The 16,308-nt window shown below is 53.5% G+C and overlaps 1 protein-coding gene across 1 annotated transcript; it reads left to right on the forward strand.

Moving 5' to 3' along the window:
* The first annotated feature begins 7,074 nt into the window (after nt 1-7,074).
* Nucleotides 7,075-15,962, forward strand: NAT16 (N-acetyltransferase 16 (putative)). The gene is made up of 6 exons (XM_010387394.2): nt 7,075-7,248; nt 8,150-8,189; nt 12,989-13,133; nt 13,224-13,394; nt 14,350-14,574; nt 15,215-15,962. The coding sequence occupies exons 3-6, from the start codon at nt 12,993-12,995 to the stop codon at nt 15,758-15,760; spliced, it is 1,083 nt and encodes a 360-aa protein (XP_010385696.2). The 5' UTR covers nt 7,075-7,248; nt 8,150-8,189; nt 12,989-12,992; the 3' UTR covers nt 15,761-15,962.
* Nucleotides 15,963-16,308: the final 346 nt, after the last annotated feature.

Consider the following 16,308-nt stretch of genomic DNA (forward strand, 5'->3'; position numbering starts at 1 on the left):
TTTATGTGCATGGGAAAGAGGAAGCTGACGACTGGGGGAGCACAGATGTGAAACTTCACGTACATCCAAGCACAATAGTCACACTTCTAACCTTCAGAAGTGTAGTGTGAGGCTGGGCTGTGGACTGGTTTGGGATTAGGATACTGAGAATCAGGGTGCACAGTGGCTCATGCTTATAATACCAGCATTTTGGGAGGCCCAGGTAGGCGGATCACTTGAGATCGGGTGATGATTAACATGATGAAACTCTATCTTTACTAAATGTGATGAAACATGTGAGATCAATATAATGAAACTCTGTCCCTACTTAAAAAAAAAAATAGCTCGGTGTGTGGCAGGTGCCTGTAATCCCAGCTACTTGAGAGGCTAAGGCAGGAGAACCCGGGAGGCAAAGGTTGCCATGAACTGAGATCCTGCCACCATGGCACTCCAGCCTGGGCGACAGAGGGACAGAGGGACAGAGGAAGATTCTCAAAAAGAAAGAAAGAAAAAAAAAACAGGCCGGGAATCCAAGGTGGGCAGATCACTTTAGGTCAGGAGTTCGAGACCAGCCTGGCCAACATGGTGAAACCCCATCTCTACTGAAAATACAGAAAAAAAATAGCTGGGTGTGGTCTCAGCTACTCGGGAGGCTGAGGCAGGAGGATGGCTTGAACCCAGGAGGCAAAGGTTGCAGTGAGCCAAGATGTCACCACTGCACTCCAGTCTGGGCAACAGAGTGAGATTCCGTCTCAAAAACCAAAACAAACAAAAAACAGGGACACCAGAGTCAGGTTTTGTCTTTACCTCAGGTCAACTGGGTGACCTGACATAAGTAATCTGTCTGGTCTCACTGTCCCCAACTGCAGACATAGGCTGGAGGCATTCATGCATTCATAAATACGAATTAAGCATCTACTATGTGCCAAGAACTGAACTAAGTACCTAAGTACCAGCGGCATAAAAATAACTATGACATCATCCCTGTTCTAAAAGATGTTTATAGCCTGGCGTGATGGCTCACACCTGCAATCCCAGTACTTTGGGAGGTCCAGGTGGATGGATGACCTGAGGTCAGGAGTTCGAGACCAGACTGACCAACATGGTAAAACCCCTTCTCTACTAAAAATACAAAATTAGCCAGATGTGGTGGTGTATGCCTGTAATTTAAGCTACTTGGGAGGGTGAGGCAGGAGAATTGCTTGAACCCAGGAGGCAGAGGTTGCAGTGAGTCAAGATAGCACCATTGCACTCCAGCCTGGGCAACAAGAGCGAAACTCTGTTCAATAAATAAATAAATAAATAAATAAATAAATAAATAGTTTATAGCTGGGTGTGGTGGCTCACATCTGTAGTCCCAGCACTTTGGGCCGAGGCGAGAGGATCACTTGAGGCCAGGAGTTCAAGACCAGTCTGGGCAACATGGTGTGACTCTGCCTCTACAAAATTTTTTTTTTTTTGAGACAGAGTCTCGCTCTGTCGCCCAGGCTGAAGTGCAGTAGCCTCATCTCGGCTCACTACAAGCTCCGCCTCCCGGGTTTACGCCATTCTCCTGCCTCAGCCTCCCGAGTAGCTGGGACTACAGGCGCCCGCCACCTCGCCCGGCTAGTTTTTTGTATTTTTTAGTAGAGACGGGGTTTCACCGTGTTGGCCAGGATGGTCTCGATCTCCTGACCTCGTGATCCGCCCGTCTCGGCCTCCCAAAGTGCTGGGATTACAGGCTTGAGCCACCACCGCGCCCGGCCCTACAAAATTTTTTTTTTTTTTTTAATTAGCCGGGCGTGGTGGTGTGCATCTGTGCTGCCAACTACTCGGGAGGCTAAGATGGGAGGATCGCTTGAGCCCGGAAGTTTGAGGTTGCAGTGAGCTGTGTTTGTGCCACTGCATTACAACGTGGGCAAAAGAGTAAGACCTTGTCTCCAAAAATCAAACAGTTCATAATCACGTGTAGTGATTTTCCCTCTTTCTCTTCTTGTCTGATTCCTGAAGCTCCTGTGGGTGTTCCTCGAGCCCTGACAGTCCTGCCTGCAGAATAAACAAGAGGCTTCAGTTATGCCTGAATTCCAAAGTACAGGCTGTTATACACCCCATGTGAGAATCGCTGCTCCAGTTGGCTGGATAATAATACCTACCGTCAATTGAAATGTTGTGCCAGGAATGCTCTGCCAGGCACTTTACACACATTACTTTATTTAATCCTTACTGGAAGTTGGGTGCTATGTCCTCTTTGAGACTGAGAAAGCCGTGACTTTATGACTCACCAGGAGAGTGTGGCATCTCTGATATTTGCCTTGTGGGATGATCTAGATTATTCCTTTTAGTCTATCATTCTGAGTAAGCCTTTTAGGCGCTCACTGGCTCTGTGACTTGGGGCGGGGGGGGGGGGGGGGGGCAATTACTTAACCCTTTCATCTCTGGTCTCCTTCCTTTGTCTGCAAGAGGAGCTGATTGTGAGGGTTGTAAAGCATACAAGGTATTGGCCAGAGGTGGTGGCTCATGCCTGTAATCCCAGAACTTTGGGAGGCCAAGGTGGGAGGATCACTTGAAGCCAGGAGTGTGAGACGAACCTGGGCAATGTAGCAAGACCCCGTGTCTACAAAAAATTTAAAAAATAAACTAAAAAGTGAAAAAAGCATATGAGGGATCCAGGTTCAGGTCATTTCCTGTAAATCATTCACATCTTTTATTTCACTGCTCTCATCACAGCACAGATGTTCCATAGATAGCTGGAGACAGCCTGGGAGGTCAAGACTTGTTTTGTAGATTAGGGAATTGTCAAGAGAGAGAGGTCACTGGATAGGGTGTGATAAGGGGGATGGCAGAAGACTTAGCATTGATTTCACAGTGGGACAGGGAGAAGCGGGGTCTAAGAGGAAAACACTCAAAAGCAAAAATCCAGAGGAAGAAGTCTTCACCAGAATCCTGAGATGCCAAGGCTTTCAGCTTGCTGAGTATGAAGATTCAAGGTGGCTTATTATGGCCTGGAGAGATGGCTCATGTCTGTAATTCCAGCACTTTGGGAGACCAAGGCAGGAGGATGGCTTGAGGCCAGGAGTTCAAGACCAGCCTGGGCAACATAGCAAGACTCTGCCTCTAGAAAAAATACAATAATTAGCTGGGTATGGTGACATGTGCCTGTAGTCTCAGTTACTCAGGGGGCTGAGGTGGGAGATCTCTTGAGCCCAGGAGTTTGAGGTTGCAGCGAGCTATGATTGTGCCACTGCACTCCACTTCAGGCGAAAGAGCAAGATCCTGTCTCTTAAAAAAAAAAAATTTTTTTTTTGAGACTGGGTCTCGCTCTGTTGCCCAGGCTGGAGTGCAGTGGCACCATTTCGGCTCACTCCAACCTCCACGTCCTGGGTTCAAGTGATTATCCTGCCTCAGCCTCCAGAGTAGCTGGGATTACAGGCACATGCCACCATACCCAGCTAATTTTTGTATTTTTAGTAGAGAAGGAGTTTTGCTATGTTGCCCAGGCTGGTCTTGATCTCCTGACCTCAAGTGATCCACACGCCTTGGCCTCTCAAAGTGTTGGGATTACAGGCGTGAGCCACGGCACGCAGCCTATCTCCAGTATTAATGGCACTAATACTTGATTGGTGCTTTATTCTCTCTCTCTCTCTATATATATATGTATGTATATATATGTATATATGTATGTGTATATATGTATATATGTATGTATATACACACACACACGTAGATACACATATATATACACATATACATATAGATACACGTGTATATACATATATACGTGTGTGTGGGGGGGGAAGAGAGAGAGAGAGAGAGACGGGTCTCCCTCTGTCACCCAGGCTGGAGCATAGTGGCACCTTCAGAGCTCATTGTAACTCCAGACTCCAGGGCTCTAGCGATCCTCCCGCCTCAGCCTCCTGAGTAGCAGGGACCACAGGTGCATGCCACCGTGCCCGGCTAATTTTTTTATTTTTGGTAGAGACAAGGTCTCACTATGTTGCCCAGACTGGTCTCAAACTCCTGGCCTCAAGAGATCCTCCTGCCTCGGCCTCCCAAAGTGTTGGCATTACAGGCCTGAGCCAGGAGGATCACTTGTGGTCAGTAGTTTGAGACCAGCCTGACCAACATGGAGAAACCCAGTCTCTACTAAAAATACAAAAATTAGCCGGGCGTGGTGGCGCATACCTGTAATCTCAGCTACTCGGTAGGCTGAGGCAGGAGAATCTCTTGATCCCGGGAGGCGGAGGCTGCGGTGAACCAAGATCAAGAGACTGCACTCCAGCCTGGGCAACAAGAGTGAAACTCCGTCTCAAAAAAAAAAAAAAAAAAAAAAAAAAAAAAAAAAAAAAAAAATTAGCTGGGCGTGGTGGTGCAGCTACTCAGGAAGCTGAGGCCAGAAAATCGCTTGAACCCGGGAGGCGGAGGCTGCAATGAGCCGAGATCGCGCCACTGCACTCCAGCCTGGGCGACAGAGGGAGACTCCGTCTCAAAAAATAAATAAATAAATAAATAAATAAATAAATATAATAAAATAAAATAAATCCTATGGGATCTAGTCCACAGCTTTCTCAGAAGCTACTTTGCCCTTCTGTAAAATGGCTAAACAGTCCCCCCTCCCCTACAGCGTTATGAAGATTAAGCTACAGTGCTTAGTAAACATTCACCACATCACCACCAGTACTGGGTACAGGGTAGTCCTGGAACCGAGGCCAGCCACTCCAGGGCTCTCTCCTCTCAGCCAGATCTCTCCTCCATCCCAGAGTAGGCCGCCTCCCTGCATCCTCTGAGCACTTAAGAAGCCGAAAGCCACTTGTTCTCTTGCTGAGAGGGAAACCGGCTCTCCTAGATGTCTGAGAATGAAGCCTGGAACAAGATGGCTTTCCATTGGCCCAGTGAGCGGTTTGGAGGCGGGACTTACAGTGACAAGTTGCTTCTGAGTGGCTAGGATTAAGGGGAGGGGCCGAAAGTTGGGAAACGTTTGATTCTGATTGGCTGATGGAATTGGAAGTGTGTGAGTGTTGGACCAATCCAAGAGTTTCTATTGGTGGAAGGTGTGGCTTCTAGCGAAAGGGGCGGGATTAGCACATGATGGTCTCTCCCTTTGGCCACTAGTGATTTTTTCCTTGAAATCTGTAACTTTTTGAAGTTCTTTCCCATTGTGAAGCATATGGCACCTTAACTGCAATCTGCAGTTTGGTGAGACGCAGTGTGTTAGCCCTTTCAGAAATCAGAAATGGGGGAAGTCCTATTATAAAAAGGTTGAATAACTTGTCAGTTGCCTTTCGCCCTGCCTCAGCCTAGAAGTCCTGATTCTCATCCCTTTAACCCTTGGTGTTATTCCTGTTTAGCCCTTTAACCCTCTGTTGGAATTCCTGTATGTGGGATTCCAGGAACATGACCTTCCTTCTTATCACATTGGCACATCCAATGGGATCAGTTTGCCTGGCTATGAAGTTATCACCTCGGAAAGTAAAAAAATAAAAATAAAAAATGGAATAAGATGGGTGAACAATGAATTTCAGGGTTGGGGAGAGGGTAGGGGGAGCATGAGAGCTGGGCAGCCCCTGGAGAGAGGACTCCAGCAGACCCTGAAAGTCCTTAACATTTTTCCCTGCATCTCCAAAGCAGTTTACAGTTACTACGTCCATCACTTTCCATCATCTTTCCATCAGTTGCTATGTCCATCATCCAGTTTACAGTTACTTTGTCTATCACTTTCTTGGTTCCTTACAGGGTAGAACTGAAGGTGTTCTGATCTCACTTTATTTACTTATTATTTTATTTTATTTTGAGTTGGATTCTCGCTCTGCCGCCCAGGCTGGAGCACAATGGCACGATCGCGGCGCACTGCAACTTCTGCCTCCTGGGTTCAAGCGATTCTCCTGCGTCAGCCTCCCGCCTAGCTGGGATTACAGGCGCACGCCACTGTGCCAGGCTGATTTTTGTATTTTTAGTAGAAACGGGGTTTCGCCATGTTGGCCATGCTGGTCTTGAACTCCTGACCTTAGGTGATCCGCCCACCTCAGCCTGTCAGAGTGCTGGAATTACAGGGGTGAGCCCCTGCGCCCGGCCAGGCCAGGCTAATTTTTGTATTTTTAGTAGAGACGGGGTTCCACCATGTTGGCCAGGCTCGTCTCGAACTCCTGACCTCAAGTGATTCGCCCACCTTGGCCTCCCAAAGTGCTGGGATCACAGGCGTGAGCCACCGCACCCAGCCTTAAGTTCACTTTATAGGTGGGATGGAGAACCTTGTAGGAGTTAAGAGCCTGGGCCACCAGCTTATTAGAGCGAGGGGCACCCACCCGGGTACCAACTCCACACTTCCATCTTCCTCCCCAGCTACCAGGATCAGCATGGGGTGTAGAGCCTCCTGCGTGCAGAGGTCTGTGTGAATGTGCCTGGGTGTGCGCTGGGTACCTGGAGGACTTTCTGCCTGCTGCCCCGCGGGGTACTTTGTGGACTGAGGGGCCTTGTGCACCTGGGGGACCAGGGTGCTCGGGCACCCACACAGTGGTGAGAAGATGGAGAGGTCTTGGCCTCGCTCTGCCCTTTTTAGCCTCTCAACTTCTGTCTCTTGATGTCTCTTCGCCTTCCCGGTGTTCTAAGGTTTCTGATTCCCTCGATCAGTTTCCGGGGACGAAGGCTCGGAGTCCCCTTCCCAGCCGCTCTTACAATGGAGACAGGAGATTTCATTGAGGCGTGGCTCCTGGAGGAGGGGGACTTCGGGGCAATGGGGGACCCCCGGACAGAGAACAGAGGTGCTGGGCGTGGGGTGGGGAGATAACTAAGCCAGCAACTTCAGCATCACCACCACCAAAACCCGAGACATCCCGATCCCCAGTCCCACTCCCCAGCCGGGACACGGGGCAGAGTCTCGCCAGTAGGGCTTGAGGCCACCCAGCTGCCCAGGGCGCACCCCGACCCCCGGCCCCGCCAGCAGGGCACGAGTCCGCTCCGAATCCGTCCCGGGTTTCTCCCGTGTCGCCGGGGTCTCCGCCCCTCTAAGCTGCCGCCGAAGCGTCGCCGCGGGAGCCACGCGTGCCACCCGAACCCCTGAACCGCTGGGCGCCCCGGCCCGCGTCGCCAACGGAGCTGCGGCACAGCCCCGGCGCTGACCTTCGACGTTCGAGTCGGGCTCCGACAGCGCGGCGGAGTCCCCAAGCGTCATCCTCCTTTGACTCTTGGGGGCTCCAAAGGGACCTCTCGCTTGGCACCTGGGGTGTCTGCGCCCGCCGCCGGCCCCGATTGGCTTTGCGGCATCTCCGCCCTGGCTCCAGCTCCGGCTCCGGTGAGGTAGGGGGGCGGCCGGGCCTGGGGAGTGGGGAGGGGGCTAGCGTGCTCCTTCACCGCGGAATGGGGCAGCGGAAGGCCACCGCCCCCCAGGGGGACCAACGGGCTGCGCCTCCTTCTGCCCACCCCTCCCAGTCCGGTGACCCAGAAAACTGAGTCAGAGGCTGCGCTTCAGGTGTCCAGAAGTGCTCCCCCGCCTCCCTCTGTTGCCATGTCGCTCCCACCGGTCCCCAGGGTCCGGTGCCCAGGGGAACCCCCGCCAAACAGACCGCTCCCTTCGCAGTCTTCCTCTCGCCCAGGCCCAAGCCCCCACTCCGGGATAGAGGCAGAGGGCTGACCCTCACTCGGGAAGACCCTCCAGGACAGCCTCCGTCCTCCACGACTGTGGCCCTCTGGGGCCCCCACCCCCATTCGCTGGGCCATCTTCCTCAGCCCCTGCCTCTGTCCACTCCCTAGGCCTTCCCTCCCGCCCCCACTTCATCGCCTCTTCCTTGTCTCTGTTTCCAAGGTTGTTCTCTTCCAGCCTTTTTTCTGACTTTCTTTTCCCCTTGACCCCTTCCGCCCCCGGATCTCCGCCCTCCACACCCCAGGGCGAAGGGGGTGTGTCACGCTCCTTTCTATTTACAGTGCCCCAGGGGAGGGGGTGCGTGCTAGGATTTTTTTTTTTTTTTTTAATCTGCTGGGCCCGGAGTCACGAGGTGTCATGTCTGATTCAGTGTCGAAGCCTCCTCCCGCTTCCCGGTCTGTCCCCTGCGGCCGCATCTCCTGTCTGCTTTTGTCTGCTCTCTGCCTCCATTCCCGTTCTTTTCGCTCTCATCTTTGGGCGCTTTGTGCAGTCGCCTTCTTTGTCTCCGCCTCCCCGGCGACTGGGCTCTCCCTTCCCTCTCTCTCCTCCCTCCCCCAGTGTCAAGAAGCCATCGGCCTCAAGGGCATCGATATTTCAGGTGTGTGGGGATGCGGTGGGAGTGGGGTGTGGGTGGGTGGGCTCCTGGCATTCCCAGCTCTGACTCCGATGATGCCCAGCTATGACTCGGATCACCCCCTCCCCAAAGCAATCATTCATATTTATCAGATTTAAAGAATGCCCCCAAGGATGTGGGGATAGGGATGAAGAAAGAAATGCTGTCCCTCTTTTTTTTTTTTTTTTTTTTTTTTTTTTTTTGAGGGCATCTCACTCTTGTTGCTCAGGCTGGAGAGCAATGGCGCGATCTCGGGTCACCACAATCTCTGCCTCCTGGGTTCAAGTGATTCTCCTGCCTCAGCCTCCTGAGTGGCTGGGATTACAGGAATGCGCCAGCCCGCTGGGCTAATTTTGTACTTTTTTTTTTTTTTTTTTTTTTTTTAGTAGAGACAGGATTTCTTCATATTGATCAGGCTGGTCTCCAGCTCCTGACCTCAGATGATCCGCCTCCCTCGGCCTCCCAAAGTGCAGGGATTAAAGGCATGAGCCACCTTGCTGGGCCAAGAAATGCTGTTCCTCTTTTAGGAGGGCACTTGGTCCAGGAGATACCTGGACTACATTCCCCACAGTGCCCTAGACTCACCAGCTGCCTCCACCTCTGCCTAGACATCTGATGAGAGTTAAGAGTTCCATGGAGCCAGGCTGGAGGGTGCTGGACTGGAGGGTAGAAAGCGGTCAGCGTGTGAAGCAAGGGTTACAGGCCAGCCCACGGGTTTGGCTTGGTCTGGAATCCCTGACCTGTTTTATTACCCACTTCCTCCAAGGTTTAAGGACCTGGGAAGCTTTGTTCATGTCCCCAAAAAGGCAACAGGGTAGAGGTGGTGCCTAGGTTGAAAGATGGGGGATGCGTTGGAAAGTTCTTCCTTCCCCGTGACTCTGGGAACTCCCCACATCCACCCCTACCCTTTCCTCCCGCCACAAACAACCTTATCTGAGATGTAGACATACCATTTGAAAAAGGTCTCCCCACTGTAAGCAAGGGAAGGAGACTGGAGCCGAATGTCTTGAATGAGTCAGGTGGGTTCCAGTCTACCCGTTGCTCACACCTCATCACCTTTGGAGGCAGCGAGGGTATTGCTGGAGGCACCACTGAACCACCAGCTTGCATTTTCCTGTGAGCCATGGACAGCTGGTTCATGTTGCCTGGAGCTGCAGATGGAGTCAGAAGCTAACTTGCTCTTCTTTGGGTCGCATCGTCCCCAGAGTGCGGTGCAAGAGGTCTGGGGCTTGGGTTGGTCTCAGGCATGGAGGCTTGTGTGTTGGCATAGGGATTGCTGACCGTGTGGGCCAGACAGTGAGGGAGTTCCCAGCAACCCCATCTCTGGTTCTTCATCATCTTATCCCACCTGGGCCCTTCAACTCCTGTTCAAGGACCCAGTAGTTACCCTCCTTGCTCTTCAGGCTGAGTTCAGAGATCCAGATACACTACAAAGAGATCTTGGCCGGGCATGGTGGCTCACACCTAATATCCCAGCACTTTGGGAAGTGGAGGTGGGAGGATTGCTTGAGCCCAGGAGTTCAAGACCAGCCTGGGCAACATAGTGGGACCCCATCTCTAAAAGAATTAAACATTTAAAAAAGTAGCCAAGTGTAGTGGCACATGCCTGTAGTCTCAGCTACTCGGGAGGCTAAGGTGGGAGGATCACTTGAGCCCAGGAGGTTGAGGCTGCAGTGAGCTATGATGATGCCATTGCATTCCAGCCTGGGCGACAGAGCGAGGCTCTGACTCAAAGAATAAAATAAAATAAACAAACAAGCAACAACAATAATAATAAGAGGTCTTCTCCCCTGGCCTGGAAGCCAAGGAAACTTAACTTTTAGCCTGGCTTTACCCAGACTGAGTCACCTCAGGCAAGACTAATCTCCTTGATTGTGAAATCAAGGGTAATCTCCTTGATTGTGAAAACAATGGGTTGAAACTTGATGGTCTCTAATGGCCCCAGCAGGGGATCTAAATCCTCTGAGCTTGGCTTCCTCCTCTCCTCTGATAATTCTGGCTCCATATCCAGGTGACCTCCAGGTATTGGAATCAGATGAGAAAGAATCAGAAAACAAAGAGGGAGATGGAACTCTTTTCTTGAAGCTTGGTTTGTATAGCAAGCATATCGCGTTTAGGCAAGCTCTGTTTATGACTTGGAAGTGCAAACCACTCCTTGGTCCCACTGCTGGTCAACCTTCCCCAAACCTAGGAACCTAGGTCAGGCTTTTGTAAAAAAAAAAAAAAAAAAAAAAAAAAAAAAACTCCAGTTAAGTCAATATCACCTCCACAGAGTAGCTGGTCTGTTTGCCCTTGGGATGTTGGTTAATGAGGCTTAATGTAGGTTATCTGAGGTGAGCATTATCATTGGCTGAAAGAGAGAGGGGGGATTTGATTGGTCGATTTGGCTGATCTGGAAGAGACAGGCCCAGAAATAGAAGTCGCTGGGACTTGGATAGGGGGCTTTCTCTTTCATTTTGATGGAACTCGGACAGAACCCTTTTCAAATGGTTCCTAGTCCTGGAGTGGACAGAGCCCAAGTCTCCCTATGGGGAAGAGGGGCAGAAGGAAGGAAAGGAGGGTGGGGGGTGGGGGTTGATTGGCTTAGAAGGAATGGCTCAACCTTTGTTTCCTTCCTTCCTCCCTCCCTCCCTCCCTCCCTCCCTCCCTCCCTTCCTTCCTTCCTTTCTTTCCACACAGAGTCTCACTCCATTGTCCAGGCTGGAGTGCAGTGGCTCAACCTCGGCTAGGGCTCACTACAATCTCCACCTCCCGGCTTCAAGTGACTCTTGTTCCTCAGCCTCCCTAGTAGCTGGGCTTACAGGCGTCCACCACTATGCTCGGCTAATCTTTGTATTTTTGGTAGAGATGGGTGCAGGGGCCATTGAAAACAATATGCTAAGAATAGATAAGGCTCAAGAACAGTATCTCTAGCTAGTTGCATTTTTAATGAACTCCAGTAGTCAAGGACAGTATCTCTAGTTGAACTTTTAATAAACTCTAGTAGGCACCAAGAAGGCAGACAAATAAGAAAGAGCTTAGAGACAAGGAACTAAGCAGAAGGTTACATCTGGGTGCAAAAAGTTTGTTTTGCATTGTGTTATTTTTGCTGACGTGGGGTTTATGGAGTATAAATAAAGTGAGGCGGAGGCTCTAGGCACGGCCGCCATGTTCTCTGTTTGTCTTTGTCTCTTGTGTCTGTTCATTTTCACCACCCCCAGCGCGGTCCTCAATAGATGGGGTTTCATCATGCTGGCCAGGCTGGTCTCGAACTCTGACCTCAGGAGTTCTACCCACCTTGGCTGAGCCACCGTGCTAGGCTGCCTTGACATTTTCTAGTGGAGCTGTCTATCTTGCTTATATTTGAATGTGTATGTCAAGAGGTGGAGGTGGGGGGACGGGGAACTGGGGCAGCAATATGGAGGATATTTGGGATCTACACCCTCCTCCCTTTGCCCTGGCTGGGATTGTAACTGGCAGTGGCAGGAAATGGGGGTGGGGGTGAATCCTCCACTGTTCTCTGGGAACTTTCTTGTGTACAGAGGGGAGTTTCTTTCTCATGTTGTCCTTGCAGAGGTCTTAGAGAGGTTATGGGATCCTTGAAGGAGTGTGCCTCTTTTTTTTTTTTTCTTCTTTTTCTTTTTTTTTTTTTTTTTTTCTTTTTTTTAGACCGGGTTTGTCTCTGTCACACAGGCGGGAGTGCAGTGGTATGATCATGGCTCACTGCAACCTTTGCCTCCTTGGCTCAAATGATCCTCCCACTTCAGCCTCCAGAGCAGCTGGGACTACAGGCCCACCGCACCACCATGCCCGGCTAATTTTTTTGTATTTTTTGTAGAGACAGAGTCTCACTATATTGCCCAGGCTGTTCTTAAACTCCATGACTCAACCAATCCACCTGCCTTGGCCTCCCAAAGTGCTGGGAGTACAGGTATGAGTCTTCAGGCCCGGCCTTCCTGTTTTGTTTTTTGTTTTTTTTTAACTACCCCCAAATGCCTTTTTTCTTTTGCCTGGGTCCCTGGTTGCTGGCTGGGCCTGGAGGAGATCTGGGGCTGGTCTATGGGGAGCTCACAGGGTTCTAAGTTTCTGACTGTTAGGGACCATCCCGTAAGAGTGGAGTGGGTAGAGCTGAGATTTCTGGAAGCTGATGGGAAGAGGGAGGGAGCTGGGAGCCCTCCACTCCCAGGGTCTATGTGGACAGCAGAAAAGAAAGGGTGTTTGTGGGCCAGGTACAGTGGCTCACACCTGTAATCCCAGCACTGTGGGAGGACAAAGTGGGAGGATCTTGAACCCAGGAGTTCGAGACCAGTCTGGGCAACATAGTGAGATCCCTACCTATATTTAAAAATAAGAAGAAGTGAAGAAAGGGGCCGGTGCGGTGGCTCACGCCTGTAATCCCAGCACTTTGGGAAGCTGAGGTGGGAGGATCACCTGAAATCAGGGGTTCAAGACCAGCCTGGCCAACATGGTGAAACTCCATCTCTACTAAAAATACAAAAATTAGCCAGGCATGGCGGCACGGTGCCTGTAGTCCCAGAAACTCAGGAGGTGAAGGCACCTACTGAAACTGGCAGGCAGAGATTGCAGTTAGCCGAGATCGCGACACTGCACTCCAGCCTGAGCAACAGAAAGAGACTCCGTCTCAAAAAAATAAATAAATAAATAAAAATAAAAGAAAGAAAGAAAATAAAAGAAAAAGAAAGGGTATTTGTGTAGGAAGGGGCATTAGGATCGTTTGTGTGCAGGGGCCCAGATGTGGAAATGAAGGGCTCTGATCCAGGTGCTGCATTATCTTTTTTCTGCAGGGTCATGAAGCTGGAAGCCAGCTGTGGCACAGCCACCTCAGAGGTCACTAAGCCGGAAAAGGAGGCTGCCCGAGATGCAGAGCCAAGCTCTGAAACCCGGCCACAGGAGGTGGAGGCCGAGCCCAGGTCCGGATCGGGGCCTGAGGCTGAGGCTGAGCCCCGGGGGGCCGAGTCAGGGCCTGAGGCCAAGGCCGAGTTGTCAGGGGCCGAGCTTGGGTCCGGATCGGGGCCTGAGGCTGAGGCCGAGCCATTGGACTTCGTGGTAGCCACGGAACGGGAGTTTGAGGAAGTGCTGGCCATCTCGGGGGGCATCTACGGCGGCCTGGACTACCTTCCCAGCCGCTACCACAGCTGGCTCCGGGACCCCGACCGCACGGTGGTGCTGGCCAAGCGCAACGGAGGCGTGGTGAGCCCGGGGGCAGGGCCCAGGTGACATGGGGTGAAGCCACCTGCGGGTGCGTGGACCTTAGGAAGAGGAGGATGAGAGCTTCTCCCCAGCCTTCGTCCGGATGCTGAGGAAGCGCAGGGCTTGCAGCGCGGATCCAGGGGCTATGTCAGTGAGGGTGGGGTGGAGGACTCCTAAAGCAGAGGAACCAGAGGGACAGGTGAGCGCTTGAAAGTTTGAGGATCCACTGGAGGATTTTTCTGGGGGTAAAAGCAAAAGAGGTGGGGAGCAGGAGAGACAGGGTAGGCTAGGGGTGGGAGCAGGAAGAGCTTAGAGTTGGGCTTGGGGAGAAGCTAAGAGGAAGTGGGGCGTGGCAAACTCCCGGGGAAGGAGCCAGAGAAGGGGCGTGGCTAGCGGTCCAGGACTTGACACACTAGGAGCTGGAGCATCTCACGAGGTAGAAGGGGCCGGACGCGTCGGCTCATGCCTGTAACCCCAGCTCTTTGGGAGGCCGAGGCTGGAGGATCACTTGAGGCTAGGAGTTCCAAACCAGCCTGGGCAACATGGGAGACCTCCGCTCTAAAAAATAAAAATAAAGAAAAAGCCGGGAGTAGGGGTGCCTGTCTGTGGTCCCAGCTACTAGAAAGGCTTGGGGGTGGGGGGCATCGCTTGAGCCCAGGAGTTTGAGGCTGTAGTGACCTGTGATCGCACCACTGCGCTCCAGCCTGGGTGAGGAGACCCTGTCCTAAATTAAAAAAAAAAAAAAAAAAAAAATGGTGGACGAGGCCCCGGCGAATGACTGTTCTGCCGGCTCTGTAATCTGAAGCCCAAGGGCCGTGCCAACCCAGGCCTGGCCTGGTGCCCGAGTGGTGACGACGGAGTGCTCAGCGTGTGGGAAGTGGAGAGCCCAGTGAGCCGACAGCCCTGGCAGGGGCGGAGGCGGGGAGGGCCCCCTGCTAACGGCCTCGGTCCGCAGATCGCGCTGGAGTCGGTGAACGTGATCGACGCCGGGGAGACGGCGCTGGTGGAGGGCCTGCGCGTGGCGCCCTGGGAGCGCGGGAAGGGCGTGGCCGGGCTGCTGCAGCGCTTCTGCTCGCAGCTGGTCAAGCGACAGCACCCGGGGGTCAAGGTGGCACGGCTCACCCGGGACGACCAGCTGGGCCCCCGGGAGCTGAAGAAATACCGCCTAATCACCAAGCAGGTGAGAAGGACCGGGAGCTCGGATGGCTGGGCCTCTCTGCTGGGGCACACCAGGAGACCCTCCCCGCCCCCAGCAGAACACGGGCTTGCTTTCTCTCTGGGCTCTACCGAGTGGCGCGGCCCCTGAGCCTTGCCCTGGGACTCCCAGTCCTCACCAGACCTTTTGACCCAGCGGAAGCCAAACTCCCGACTCCCAGCCTGAAACCCTAGTCCTCGCTTCTCAACTTCGGGCACCCTGCCTCCCCTAGGATCCTGCCTCTGTTCAGGGACCCAAGCATCCTCCTCTCAGCCTTTGTCCTCCCTCTGCGCCTCTCCAGTCCTACTGACTGATCGGCCTCCCTGGCTTTCATGTCCCTGGAGACTCGGGGACCCGCACCCTCCGTTCCCTGGCTACTCCATACTGATCCCACCTCTTCTTGGGGATCCACGTATTGGGAGCCCGTGCCCCTGGTCCCTGTCTGGTACCCTTGAAACCCAGGCTTTCCCATACCCCACGCGGCCCGGAGCCCTCACGTCGCTCCTCCGGAGGGACGCAGGTGGGAGCCCGTGGGCGTGAACTTGGGAGTGAAGATGCCTGCCGAGAGGCGCCGGGCTCGCTAGCCCTCCCGCGCCCGCTCCGCGCTCACTCATGCCCCCCGCAGGGCATCCTTTTGGTCCGATTCAACGCGTCCGCGCTGCTGGCCGGGCTGGGCACGCGGCTGGCGGCTCTGCGGACCTCCGGCACCTTCTCGCCGCTGCCCACCGAGGCCGTGTCCGAGGCAGGCGGCGACGTGGCACGCCTCCTGCTGTCGCCCTCCGTGCAGCGCGACGTGCTTCCGGGCGGGACCATCATCCAGGACTGGCAGCCCTACCGGCCTAGCGAGAGCAACCTGCGCCTGCTGGCGGCCAAGGGCCTGGAGTGGCGCGTGGACAGCCGCGCGCGCCCGCGCGTGCTCACGCTGTGCACGCGCCCCTTCCCCATCCCGCACGGAGGGGACGGCACTTGGCGCTATCTCAACATCGATGCCTTCGGCAGCGATGGCGCGCAGGTGCAGAGCCAGCTGCTGTGGCACCTGCAGCGCCAGGCCCCGCGCCTCGCCGGCCTTAATGTCATGTGCCAGCTCTTCCTGGAGCCCCAGCTGTGGTCGCAGCTGGCTGACTTCTGCCAGGCCGGGCTGGGGCTGGAGGCTGGTGAAGGGTTATACTGAACAGTACCTGCTGGAGGCCGACATCTGAGGCCTCTCCTCTGGCGGGGAATAGGAAAGAGAAGTACTTTGGACCCGCCCCCTTCCACAGTTTCCCCCGCCAGCCTCTTCCCTGCCATTTCCGACGCTGCGTCCCCTGGGAAGTCCCCTCTGAGTCCTGCTCTCTTGCCCTTACCGGCGCAGGTCCCCCCACTCTGTCCCTTTTCCCCTTACTATCTTGCCTCTAGCTCCCCCAAACACCATTGCCCATTCCCTGACCTGAACTTGTGGACTATTGGGTGTGGGGTGGAGGTGGGGGCCTTGAGTTTCTATTATCCACCCTTTTCCCAAAGCACTGGTTCCTGCACAGACTTCAGAGTCCTTCCTTCCTTCTCCATCACCTCAGCCCGGGCGTGAATTCCCCCTTTCCTGGCTTCTCCCTTCTGCCCCCTCCTGGGTGGAAGTGCTCAGGAGTGTGTGGGTTGCCAATCCACGTTTCTTTTCTTCCTCCTGCCCTTTCTAAAGCCCTAAAAACTGGCCCCGCACTGCCCTCTCTACCTCAAGCCCCTCCC

Source organism: Rhinopithecus roxellana, chromosome 6 (genome assembly GCF_007565055.1).
Source record: "Rhinopithecus roxellana isolate Shanxi Qingling chromosome 6, ASM756505v1, whole genome shotgun sequence".
Classification (NCBI taxonomy): domain Eukaryota; kingdom Metazoa; phylum Chordata; class Mammalia; order Primates; family Cercopithecidae; genus Rhinopithecus; species Rhinopithecus roxellana.

Excerpts from the sequence above, each read along its gene's own strand:
- NAT16 (XM_010387394.2), top strand. The coding sequence starts at position 12,993 with ATGAAGCTGGAAGCCAGCTGTGGCACAGCCACCTCAGAGGTCACTAAG. Across the intron at positions 13,395-14,349 it reads CCAAGCGCAACGGAGGCGTG|ATCGCGCTGGAGTCGGTGAA; the intron begins GTGAGCCCGGGG and ends CTCGGTCCGCAG. Across the intron at positions 14,575-15,214 it reads ACCGCCTAATCACCAAGCAG|GGCATCCTTTTGGTCCGATT; the intron begins GTGAGAAGGACC and ends TGCCCCCCGCAG.